Here is a 12035-nt window from a genome sequence, read left to right as displayed (position 1 = left end):
CAGAGTCTTAAGTAGAAGGACGCATCTCTGGCGGTTGAGTTTAGATGTCACACAACTGCAGAGAGAAGGTGCCAGACATGTGTCTGCATGCTGGAAGCTGTTGCCATCTTATAGCCAGCCTTCTCCCCCAGCCCCTCCCAGCCAGTCACATAGAGAAGGACCCAAAATCCCAAACTGCATTTTTATTATTTTTTAATAAACTTTATTCTATATTACAAATAAGTTTTTTTTTTGTTCTGAACTGCAAAATAGGAATGCCTTATATTTACATACACAGGTATACAATTAATTATAACAAAGGTACAGAAGCTTGCCTTTACCAAGTTACAACTGGGCTCCAATTTAAATAGCATAGGTTTCCTTTTTAAAAACTTTTTTAAATCTTTTTTTTAGTATCTTACTAGGATACTCTTCTTTAAAAATCAAAACCAGAAGACCCTCTTCTTAGAGATCTCATCCACATATATTTGAGGCTCATTTTAACACTGTTGTCTAAAGATATGTTTTGCTTTGTTCTAACAAAGGGCCAGCGTTCGAGGTGGGAGCTTTAGTTTGAAACAGAAGTGGGATGGGACTGGAAGGGGGTGACTGGAACAGAGATAACCTGCTCTAACTCCTTCAGCGGCTTCTCTATGTGACTCAGACTCCTGCCGGTTCCTTAAATCACCCATCCATCCTGTTTCTTCCCTTCTCCTCTAGCATTTGAAGCTCAACTCTGGGTCATCTGGCCAGGCTAAAACCCCTGCATCACCCCCACATGTCGGCTCACTGAGCCATTGTCTGTTGCGGTACCCTGGAGTTGCTAGTTGCTACGGTAACTCGGCAGGACCCTGCTGGAAGAGGTGGACTGGCCCCTACATGCTAAAGTGGGGAGGAGGGCAGCAGCATCCAATCCTTCCTTCCCACCTCGGGGCCTGGGGGCCTTGTTCCTGCTCAAAGCAGCCAACACACGACTAAGCAAAGACGGCATGTCTCAAGGACACCAGGCCAAGGTAGGGAGTGGTGAGGGGAGGGCCGTCCGTTCTAAAACACAAAATCATTGGTTTCCAAATGGAAACAAGATTATTTGAGGTAAGCTAGCTTTTCATTTTAAAGAACAGAAGGTCTAGCAAGCCAACAAGCTAACGAGAACGTTGGGGAGGGAGAGGGAAGGAGGCGAGAAGATGAGCAGGTGTATCCCATCTTCATCCTGTGCCTAGATTGCGACTGACCTCTGTGCACGAAAGCATTCCTTAGTCCTGTTTGGTGAAGTGGTCTCAGTTTCTTAAGTGCCCTTTGGGTTGCTCTTTAACTGTATCCTCTGTTTTAAATTCTACTCTTGTAAGGGAGCCCTTCCAAAATGTGCTTGAGTCAAAAGATCAAAGATACTAACAAAGGAAGTTCTAATTCCACATAAAGAAATTGATGGAAGATGAGCTGCATAGACCAAGTCTACTTACTTTTGCAATCCTGGCAGAGGGAAAACTTGGGTCTTCCCATGACCCATCCCTAACAGAGCCTCCCTAAAGTCTGAGGAAAGCTAATAAGAGATGTATAGGATTCAGCAGTACCAGGGGCAGCCCAGAGAGCCAAGCATAGACATCAAAGGGGGTGAGGTTCCCCCAACCCAGGATTTTCAGCCTACCTCACTACCTCTGCCAATACAAACAGAAAGTTCTTTTTGTATATGAAGGATTTTGTTTCGTTTTGTTTAACTTTGCTTTGCTTTGCTTTCTGGTAGTCACCAGTCTACTCAAGGAATTTAATTGGGATCCTAATGAGTATGTATTTCTTTTACAACCCAAAAATTCTATGTATTTTTACAACTTGGATACTCCCTCTAATAAAAAAATAATTTTATGGGGGAGCAAAAATTTATAGTATTAAAAAACCTCTCTCTTGCATGTCTGAAACTTTTACTACAGTGGATTACCTTCCAAATGAGAGGAGTGGTCATTTAGGTTTCCTGTCGAGAGCATGCCACCCTCAGCACCATGAGGAGAGGTTTGCAGAGTGTCCCAGCCTCTCTCGAGAGCTGTGTCAGTGTTACCTGGGGCTGTGTCTCAGTCCCCCGTTCTATAAAACAAGGCTCTTGTTTCCTATACAGAGAATGCCTGTAGGGTGAGGTGGCGGGAGGAGGGAGGAGAAAGACTCCATCTGTCAAATGTGTGGGGAAGCACCAGGAATAGCAGCAGCCATGCGAGATGCCACCCCTAGCATTGTCCTCATCCAGGGAATGTCCTGACCCATTTTTTTTTTTCCTTTAGTGTGGGAGGCTCTTCCTGTCCTCTGAGGTTCTCCTCATCCCCTTGTAAGTCATGGGTTTTGCTCCCACCAACCAAGTAATTTGGACTTAACATCCATAGCAGGGCTCCCTTCTTACTCTCAAACTCTTAAAATATACAAACAAAAACCAAACAACTCCAAAATCCTAAATAAATGGCCCACAGTTTTGTTTTTTTAACGGAAGAGGCTGAGGGGTCAAGTCCTCCCAGTCACCTGTCCTGAGAGCTGGCAGGAAGAGGGGAAGAGGCCCTTGATGTAGACGAGGACCAGGAGGGATGGCTAGGGGAATTTGGGGCGTGGGGAGAAGCCAGGGCACTGAGCTGCCTGGGGTGGGTCTTCTCTGGGGGTCAGCTGAGCTCCTGGAGGTGAGTCATTTACGGAAAGACCCCTTGATGGCCTTGAAGAGTTGGCTGGGGCTGCTCACTGGGTTCACTGTTCCTGGAAGGAGCAGGGGAAGTTCCCGGAGAGGAGCACCTCTGGGCCTTGTGCCTGCAGAGCACCTTCCTACCTGTGTCTGTCTTTACCTCACTGCTCAGCTGTCTGTGAGGTGGGAGGTTTGTCCTTGATTGATAATACTGGCCCTACGCTCGGTTAAGTATTTGACTTCACATTACTGTGTCCCCTTGGTCCTGGGAAAGATGACAGATGGAAATTGAGCTTTTCTTTTTAGGTCACAGAGGGTGGTGCTGAGACCTGGGCTCATCACAGCATCGTTCACGGCTCTGGAAACAGTGGTGAGGATGCCTCTTGCAGTGGAGGTCATTTGGGAAGTCATTACTTGTGGATCCTCAGATGGGGACCCATAGGGCCTTGACCAGATGAGGGAGCCCCCACAGCCAGGAAGGCAGCTTTGGGTGGGGTGGGAAGGGGCTGGGGCAGTCACAGACGGCTGGGCTGAGAGGTCTGAGCAGCTCCTGTACTAAGTGGATAAATGGCCCTGGGGCAGAGGCTATGCGTGTAGGAGAGACAGGGTGGAATGGGGAGGGACAGAGAGGATGCTCGTGGCAGGAGGAGCACAGGCAGAAGCCAGACATGCAACGGGAGACACGGGTACCAGGGACCTGGTTGCGTGGGGGAGGAGGAGATGCTGGGCCAGTACATTAACCTTCACTCCTGGTGGGTGCAGGTAGCTGGGCCTGAGGGGACCAGGTCAGAGACCTTTCCTGTGGGTAACTCCTGCTTCTTTTTTTTTTTTTTTTTTTGAGACGGAGTCTCGCTCTGTAGCCCAGGCTGGAGTGCAGTGGCCGGATCTCAGCTCACTGCAAGCTCCGCCTCCCGGGTTCACGCCATTCTCCAGCCTCAGCCTCCCGAGTAGCTGGGACTACAGGCGCCCGCCACCTCACCCGGCTAGTTTTTTGTATTTCTTAGTAGAGACGGGGTTTCACCGTGTTAGCCAGGATGGTCTCGATCTCCTGACCTCGTGATCCGCCCGTCTCGGCCTCCCAAAGTGCTGGGATTACAGGCTTGAGCCACCGCGCCCGGCCTTGGGAACAGTCCTGGACAGTCTGCCTCAAACTTTCGGATTTATTTAAAATGACTTCTCTTTCACCCGTAGCTCCTTGCAAGCACCCAAGCTCACTTACCAGGCTGTGGGTGCACAAGGGGGCGGCTCTAGGGGCTGACTTTGGGTGCGGGGGTCATGCTGCCATTGGAACGTACCTTGGCCTGTGGGACACTTGGGTTATCCTCTGTCCCCAAATTTAAAACCATATTGAAAGAAGGCAAGAAAATATTTTCCTGAGGAAGTAACTGGCACGATGGCCGCCTTCACTTAGTGGCACTATTATTTGCAGCTACCAAGAACTGTCAGGCTCTCTCATTATGGAGAAGGACAAAGAATGGGCAAAAGCTACATCTGGGGGACTCATGCCCAGGAGAAATGACCAGCCTACAGCTCTGTCTTCCTCTACTTGTTCCTTAAAATTTAGGACCCCACAAAGCCCCCTCCTTCCCTGCTACCTTAAGCCCTTCTCTCTCCAACATGCAAAATCCCCACCTAAACTTTGTCAGTGATTTCTAAACTTTGTCAGTGATTTTGATGACTCAGTCTGGTACCTTTTTCCCTGGAAGGGTACAGGGGGTGAGGTGGAGGGAAAGGTGAGGGAGATGGCCTTTTCTCGCCTTCTCTCTGCCCAAGACTCAACAAATTAACTGCCTAGAGGGAGGCCGTGAGGGGGCCTCCATTCCACAGGACCAAGTTGGCCCAATTCCTTTCTCTGGGAGCCTGCAAGCCACCTGGGCAGCCCCTGGATATTTGCTCTGCCATGCGGGGGAGGAAGATCCCTGGGGGAGTTTGGAAAATAGGTTGGGGTGGGGGATGGGGGGGGCAAGGACAGCTTTTTGACAATGTTGCCTGTCTGCTTTTAAACATATCACATGTGCACAAGAATCCAAATGGAAGAAATGGAAAACAAACAGCAAAAGAAAACATAACATTTTTATAAGCAAGATGGGCTGTGGCTCTGGATACCTGGCTCGGATTTCTCAGTCCCCAAGCAGGCCACGGGGACTGCAGCAAACAGAGCCACAGAAACAACCCACCCACCAATTAAAGTCAAACCGGCCCCAAACCCCTCCCCAGGAGAAATGGGGACAGCCAGAAAACTTGTCTGTCCTTGTCTCCTCTTTCTTCCTAACCTTTCTATTTCTCTGAGGTGTTTGAAGGTTTTCTTATAACAAAAACATGGAAAAAAAATAAAGTCCTGTACCGTGAAAGTAACAATAACAATAATCATCCGGTAAAAAATAAAAGCTTCAGCAGAACTGTTATGAGTGTCTTTTTTTTTCTGCTTGTTCAATTTTTTTCTCAACTGTGCAAAAAAAAAAAAAATCAAAACACACTCACTCATACACACGTTCACACACGCAGCTTCCATCCAGCAAATCTGTGTTAAATATGTTCGTGTCTCTTTCCTCCCCAACCCTTCATATGTGCAAAAATATTTTAGTGACCCAGGTACTTCCTCAGACCGTCTTCCACATGCACCCTTTCTGGCCTTCCAGGTCCCGTAACTTCTTGGGAGGGAATAAAATGATCAAGGATAGAAAAATCCAAGCTTCTCCACCTGGTACTGCACTTGCCAAAACCTTTGGTTATTTTTTCTTCCTCTTCCAATGCATTGTTTCCCATTTTCCTCTTCCCGTTAGGTTGCTCGTGTCTTTTCCACCATCTGTCCTTTGCGATGTCACATGATGCCCTGTGCCAAGGTCCAGGCCTCGGCAGGTGACCACCCTGATTTCCTATGGACAAGTGACCTCTCCTTCCACCCGCCAGTTCTCAGCATAGAAAGCAAGGGTTGAAATGTCCTGAAGCTGCAGGATGAATGGATGAGCAAGGGGAAAGAGAAGGGGAACACCAAAAATCCTCCTACAAAGGACAAGGAATCCTTTTGCGCTTTCTGCCTACACCTGGGGCAGACACACACACGCATGCACATGCGCTCACACACATGTGCACATATTCATATCCAAAGGGGCAAGTGTTCGTAAAAGTACCGGATGCTCCATGGACTTTGCTGGAGATGGTGTGGTTTCTTCCCCAAGTGGGGCTCATTCTGAGAGGGTGACAAGGAACGATGTCTGATGTTTGGGGAGTGAAGGCAAGACTGTGAATCCTTCTCCTTAACCTCACCTAAGATGATGTTTCTCCTTGTCTCCCATAGTGGTGAACAACTCCAGAGCAGAGGTGCCAACAGAGACTCCTGCTTAGGGTGGGAGACCGGACCAGACAGCACCTAAGGTCTCCTTAGGATGAAAGGTTCCTAAAACCCTCCATTAGACCATTTCTCCCCATATCCTCTAGCTTACCTAGTATCCATTTCTAGGCACACATTTGCCCACCTGGCTAAAATCGTGCATCTGTAGATGTAAGAACAGATGGGGAGATGGATGCCAAGGCCGAGGTCATTTGTATGTCCCTCTTCTCAATTCCAGCCAGGCCCATCAGCTCAATTCTTTGTCCCTCCCAGACCTGACAAGCTGGAGGCTGAGGTTGGCTGGCATTTTGGGTGGTCTCTGTGAGGCTGTGCTTAAGTCTGTTTCTTTCAAGGATGACTGCTGAAGAGATGAGGAAGGAGAATGATGAAAGAGACAGCTGAGATGTTGATGAAATCATTCCCAAAGAGGTCTGGACAGCCCAGTGACAAAGTCATCTGCATAGCAATGGCACCAGATTCTGCAGAGGGAACAGGGACTAGGCTGTTGGCCCCAGCCGTCTATGGAGTTCTCAGGAAGGATGGTGGGGATGGAGCCATGGAGATGGCTGGAGGTAGACTCTCCTAGATGCACTCTGCATTTCACGTTGACCCTTGATGAAGGGTGACAAAGGAGGGTGGAGATAGATGCTTTCTCTTGACAGCACTCAGGGCTCTGGTAATGGACTAGACCTATGATTATGATCGTGACACATTTGAATTTGGGGGTAAATGGAAAACAACAAATTCTGCTTCCAGGGTAGATGCAACTCTCCTTTTCTCCCCCACTGTGTTACATTTCTGCTGCTAGGATTCAGATGAAAAGGTTAGGAGCATCTCCATGGTGGAATGTAACTGCTATTCTTTCTCCTGCCTGGCTTTCTACTGGCGGGGGAGCAGGCGGGGCAGGCAGGTCCCTCTAGAGACCTGGAAGAGGACAGGAAGCCTCTGGACACCATCCCAGCGGGGGAGAGGGAGCCTCAAGGAGCACCTCCCAGCTGCTCACACATGTCCTGCTCCAGCTACATGCAGGAGGTGTGGCTTTTCTCCTCACAGTTGCAAAGCGATCAGACCACTGGCTGAACCACTGGAGATGGAACTGTGGGAACGGAGAGCCAGGCGATGTCTTCCCAGTGAAGATAACACTGAACTACTTCCTTGCCTCTTCTCTAGGCCAAGGCTCAGATCGAAGCGGCGGCTGCCAAAGTGGAAGGCGAAGTAGCAGCACAGATACGTCCGCTGTCCTTGGCTCCTCATCCTGCTGCTGACATGCACAGGGTCAGGAGCAGCTGGGGGAGAGAGGCCCCTCTGACATCTTCTGGTCAGTTCCCTTGCCATGGGCCTGGCCATTCTTGGACTTACTGAGGGTCAGTGGCTTGGTCCAATTGTGTTGGCAGAGCAACTGGAAGAGAAGAGATCCAGGAAGGAGGGAGAAACAGAAAGAGGCAGAAAGAGAGAGCGAGAAAGAAACAGCGCTGCTCAGGGGATGCTGCTGATGCCAGTCGGAACTTGCACTTGGTAAAGATGATAATCTAGACTGAGGCACGGCTTGGTGTGTCCCCCTCCAGGGCGGCCCTGGAAGGACGGTTCTCAGCTGTCTAAGCTCATGAGGGTTATGACTTGTTCTAGTTTGTAGGCCAGTTTCTGCTTCCCACACTGGTCGTCGTGGTCCAGAGGTCCAAGGATCTGCGGAAGGGCCAAGAACGGGGAGGTTACTTGTTCGTCTGTATAGGTCTGTGTTCTCAGGAGGCACAAAGATGGTGTGGATGTGGTCAGAAGCCCAGGAAGCCACAGGCATGTGCAGGGGCACACTGGACACTGCTGGGTAGGAGGAGGCCCGGGCAGCATGGGTGGGAAGGTGTGGCAGGCACAGCATGTGGGCATCAGCATGGCAGTGCACACAGGATGCCAGCACACATGGTCATGTCTGAATGACTGTGCATTCTACTGGCTACAAAAGATGGTAGACAGAGGGCAGAAACTCTGCGGAAGACGCCTGTGCCGAGTTGCTGCAGTTACCTGCAGGTTAGACAGCAGCTAGTTCCATATCCCATGGAGATGTGTAGTGCTCAGCATGGAGCTGGAATGTGATTTCATGGATGTTAAGACATCCCACCCTTCCTCCCACAGAAATAAAAATCCTCCCCATCAGCTCCCTGGGGCCCCAGATTCTACATTTAGAAAGTCATTTGTTTTCACTTTGCCTGTTAAAAAACAAATATCACTAGAAGAGTAAGACTACAAGCTTTCCTGGCCATTAACACCTAATGGATAATGTCTACCAAAGCCTTTTCTGAGGGCAGGCAGTTAGCAGAGGACAATGACAGCCAACAATTGTGGCCCATAATGAAAAATGTGTTAGAATTTTACTCAGACTCAGGAGATGAGGGATTGAGTAAAGGCTCTGCCAGTTTCTAGCTGGGTGATCTGAGGCCAAACAGGTAACCTATCTGAACACTCAACGTCCTCAACTGTTAATGTAGGAATGACTAATCTACCTCCAGGGGACAGGATGTCAGATAATATCTGTGAGCACCCTCAACACAAGGCCTGCCCTGCCAGAGGCACTAGACAATTGGGTGGAACCTACTGATGTTGCTGTTTGAGGGGGCAGGGATAAGAAGGGAGGGTAAGGGGATGAGAAGGAGGCTGAAGGCTCAAGGGAGGCACCCAGGGCTTTGGATTTCATGACCCAGTTAATGTTTCTTTAATTGGGGAGGCAAGATAGAGCTGGCCAAAAACTCATTTGTACACACCATCATTTCATAAAGATGGGTTATTTAAACACCAAGGTAGACAGTTGTACTTGCAGACTAACAGAATCCTTTCTGAGATGAGACAGTTGGAAGCTTACACTGGTGCACACTACAGCATCCTTATTACGTTGCATTGCCACAGACAGGGGAAAACTCTGTCCCAGACCAGTACTCAGCTGCAGACTGCCATCAGGGTCCCTCCCCTAACGGAGCCAGCACTGGCTTTCCCATGACTTAAGGGCTACGGAATTAGGCTGTTCATGGCCTGCAGGACTCCAGGCCCTGGGCCTGCTGGGTCTGCTTCTTTAACCAGGGGTTCCTGGACTCTCCCTTAAGTAATGAGGATGGGAGGAGAGAGAGAACTCAGGGCACGAGCTTCAGCTTCTCTTACTACCCTCCACTCAGAGAAGGTGGCTATGCTGCTGCTCAGATGCAGGGAATTTGGATTCCAAGGATGGCCAGGCCCAGGGCAAGAGAGCTGACTAGAAGCCCAGGAAGACAGGCCTCCTCTTACCCAGCAGTGCTGTGTATGCCCCTGAACGTGCCTGTGTCTTCCTGGGCTGCTCCCTTCCTGGGCTTCCTGGGCTGACAAGAAGATGTCTGAGGGTCCTCTCTCTCCAAGCTGCTCCTGACCCCATGCATAGCCAAGAAAACTCCCATAGCACCATGGCACTGGCCAGAAAGAAGGCCTTGTCTATAGTGGCAATGACCCCAGGTGGGATTTTCCAGTGAGGGAACACAACAATGAAAAACACATTATATTTCTCCTGTTCTGTTCTGTTCTGTTCTATTCTATTCTATTCTATTCTATTCTATTCTATTCTATTCTATTCTATTCTATTCCATCCTGTTCTCTTCTATTCTATTCCATTCTGTTTTGACTCACTTCTGTTTCATTTCTAGTCTATTCTGTTCCTATTCGAGTCTGCACCATATCATACCATACCATGCCATTCCATATAGCCTGCCCATAGGAGTGGGGAGGTGCCTGTTTAAAGAGAGTTAGATCACAGAGAGATGTGGAAAACATAAAAAAGAAGAAATACTGGAGAGCAAATAAGAATTAAAAAAGACAATATAAAAGAAATAGGTACTTATTTATATATCTAAGAAGCACAGGGATAAATGCAGAATTTATGGGTTGGAGGGTTTCTAGCATTCCAGCCTTTGGAATACAGCCCCAAGTCCTCAGTGGTGGTTCCCCCAGCAGAGGTGGAGGTGTCTGTGGCGATGTCCTCTTACATGGAGGCACGCAGGGTTGTCTTCATTCTCTGCCCCCTTCCATCCCAATGGGCCTGGAGCAGGGCAAAGCTTACCTCTTCGCTGTATTTGCCCACATAGGAGAAGATCTCTGAGAGTGCACTCATGCTGTTGAACTCATTCATGTGCATCCGGGACTGCTCAGCCAGGTATGCGTTCATGTCTTGGTCGCTGATGGCTGGCATCTTCCCTATGTCAGAGTAATACCTGCGGAGGGATGGAAGTAGGGAGAAGCTGGAGTCATGCATTCGGAGTAGAGGAGAGATGGATGCTCCCAGCACCGTGTCTGGGGCCATGAGCTCAGCGTGCACTCCAGGTAGTGGGTACCTGCACTGTGACCACCTGGGGACCACTGTGGTCTCTCTCTCATCTGGGTTGCTGGGTCCAAACCAGGAAGAACCCTCTACAGCTCTGGATGCACGAGGCATAGAGGGAAGGGATTTGGGGAGTGGCCAAGACATTGTCTAAGGGCAGACAGGAGAGGAACCGAGAGCCAGAGGGGCCCAACCTCAGGCATGCTCTTTGCTCTCAGCTACCACACAGAGAGGTCTAGGCTGTCTTGAGTTTCTCTAACACCCCTTCCACAGATGCAAGGGATCTCCTCCAGCAGGGCCCGAAGGCTCTTCCAAGCGGTTGCTCTTCTCTGATGTCCTCCGCTCTCTGGGGGCTCAATGGGAGGAGGCAGCGCTGAGGCTGCTAGGGGAGAGACTGGCAGAAGGCAATCAGTCACTGTCACTTGCAGCTGTGCACTGCTGTCAACTGGTTAATTAGATGCCAGCATTTACATTTTTAATTTCTGCAATTTGACATTTTATGCACCAAACCCCAACTCCCCCGCCAGAGGGGAGTTGTGCAGTTTCTTAATGAGGAACTGAAAGGCCTCAGTGCCCCCAAAGACAGCCACTTCTCACCCTCTCCTATGCACTTTTGGGCTTGTGGACTGCATAAAAGAGAAGAGGTAACTACAATGACGGGGGGCATCATAAACCTCAAAGCCCTGTGGTGGCCCGGCTCAGCCTAGCCCAATCCAGCCCATGCCAAGTTCCTGTGGCTGCCATGCTGTAGAAAGTAAACCTAAAACCTAGGATCAGAGGGGATGGGGGAGGACAGTCTCCAGGGCAGGGATTAGGGTGCATCAAGCAAGGCACCTAGGCACCAAGTTTAAGGAAAGACACTCACTCTCAGGGTTGCACAAGCAGTGGCGACAGTGGCAGACCCTGGGAGTTCTCAGAACTCAAATCTTGGTCAGAGGCTCTGGGACAGTCTCCCCCTGAACCCCAGCCCTATCCTTCACTTCTCCAACCCGGACCCCATCAGGCTTGTGCTGTTTCCCTGACCTCCAACTGTTCCCATCAGTGCCCAGGAGGTGGGTGAAGACTGGCAGAGATGGTTTTCCTGTACTGTCCCAGTCATCAGCTCAAGGGCCTGCAATGGAATGACAGCTCAATTTGCCCCACAGCATCCCTGGGCTAGTGAGGGCTGGAATGGCTTCCCTGCTCTGAGTGGTACTGGGATTGCAGATCTGTTGTTCTGTCTGAAAAATGGGGAGGCAGAGGGAAGATGACAGCTGTGCTCCCTGGCAAGGGAAGGGGCTGGTCAGAAGGGACTGCCCTGGCCACATACCGGACACTTTGCCAACTGCTTTGTTGAACTGGCAGCATTTTGGCTGGGCGGGAGCCTGAGACAGGCAACAAGGCCAAGGGTGTAATAACATGGCCTTTCTCAGAGCAGCCTGGCTACTCAGACAGGCTGCCCTGCCCCCATCTCATTTGGATTTCCATCCTTCACATCTTCTTCCATTCCCCGCCCCTCTTCCACCTTCAGAACCCCCAAGGCCCAGTACCCCTTCCTGTTTCATTTTGCTTTCTTTGCTCCATCCCCAGAAGAGCCTGTTCTCTTCAAGGCCTATCACCTGCCACAAAACATATCCTCAGGTACCTTAGGACACAGGGCTCTGAGTAATTTAATGACATTCCAGGTGTACAATTACAGCGAGACTCGATTCACTGTCACCATTTCTGGAATGCAATAAATGCCAATGTTCCATTTTACAGTGGGAGAC

At 49.8% G+C, this 12035-nt stretch overlaps 1 protein-coding gene across 4 annotated transcripts in view; it reads right to left on the bottom strand.

Annotated features, from left to right (window-relative positions):
* Positions 1-3445: 3445 nt before the first annotated feature.
* The window catches only part of LOC105471365 (plexin A4), a 451592-nt gene continuing 443002 nt past the window's right edge, over positions 3446-12035 (bottom strand). For all 4 annotated transcript variants that reach the window (XM_011723816.3, XM_071094493.1, XM_011723817.3 and 1 more), the window contains 2 exons: positions 10030-10180; positions 3446-7643 (listed from right to left, as the gene is read on the bottom strand). In XM_011723816.3, the coding sequence (XP_011722118.1) occupies positions 7548-7643; positions 10030-10180 (247 nt within the window). In that variant the 3' untranslated portion in view covers positions 3446-7547. The remainder of the gene's footprint in view (positions 7644-10029; positions 10181-12035) is intronic.

This window comes from Macaca nemestrina, chromosome 4 (genome assembly GCF_043159975.1).
Source record: "Macaca nemestrina isolate mMacNem1 chromosome 4, mMacNem.hap1, whole genome shotgun sequence".
NCBI lineage: Eukaryota > Metazoa > Chordata > Mammalia > Primates > Cercopithecidae > Macaca > Macaca nemestrina.
The sequence above is the reverse complement of the archived record's forward strand: the minus strand, read 5'-3'. Positions and strand labels throughout refer to the sequence as shown.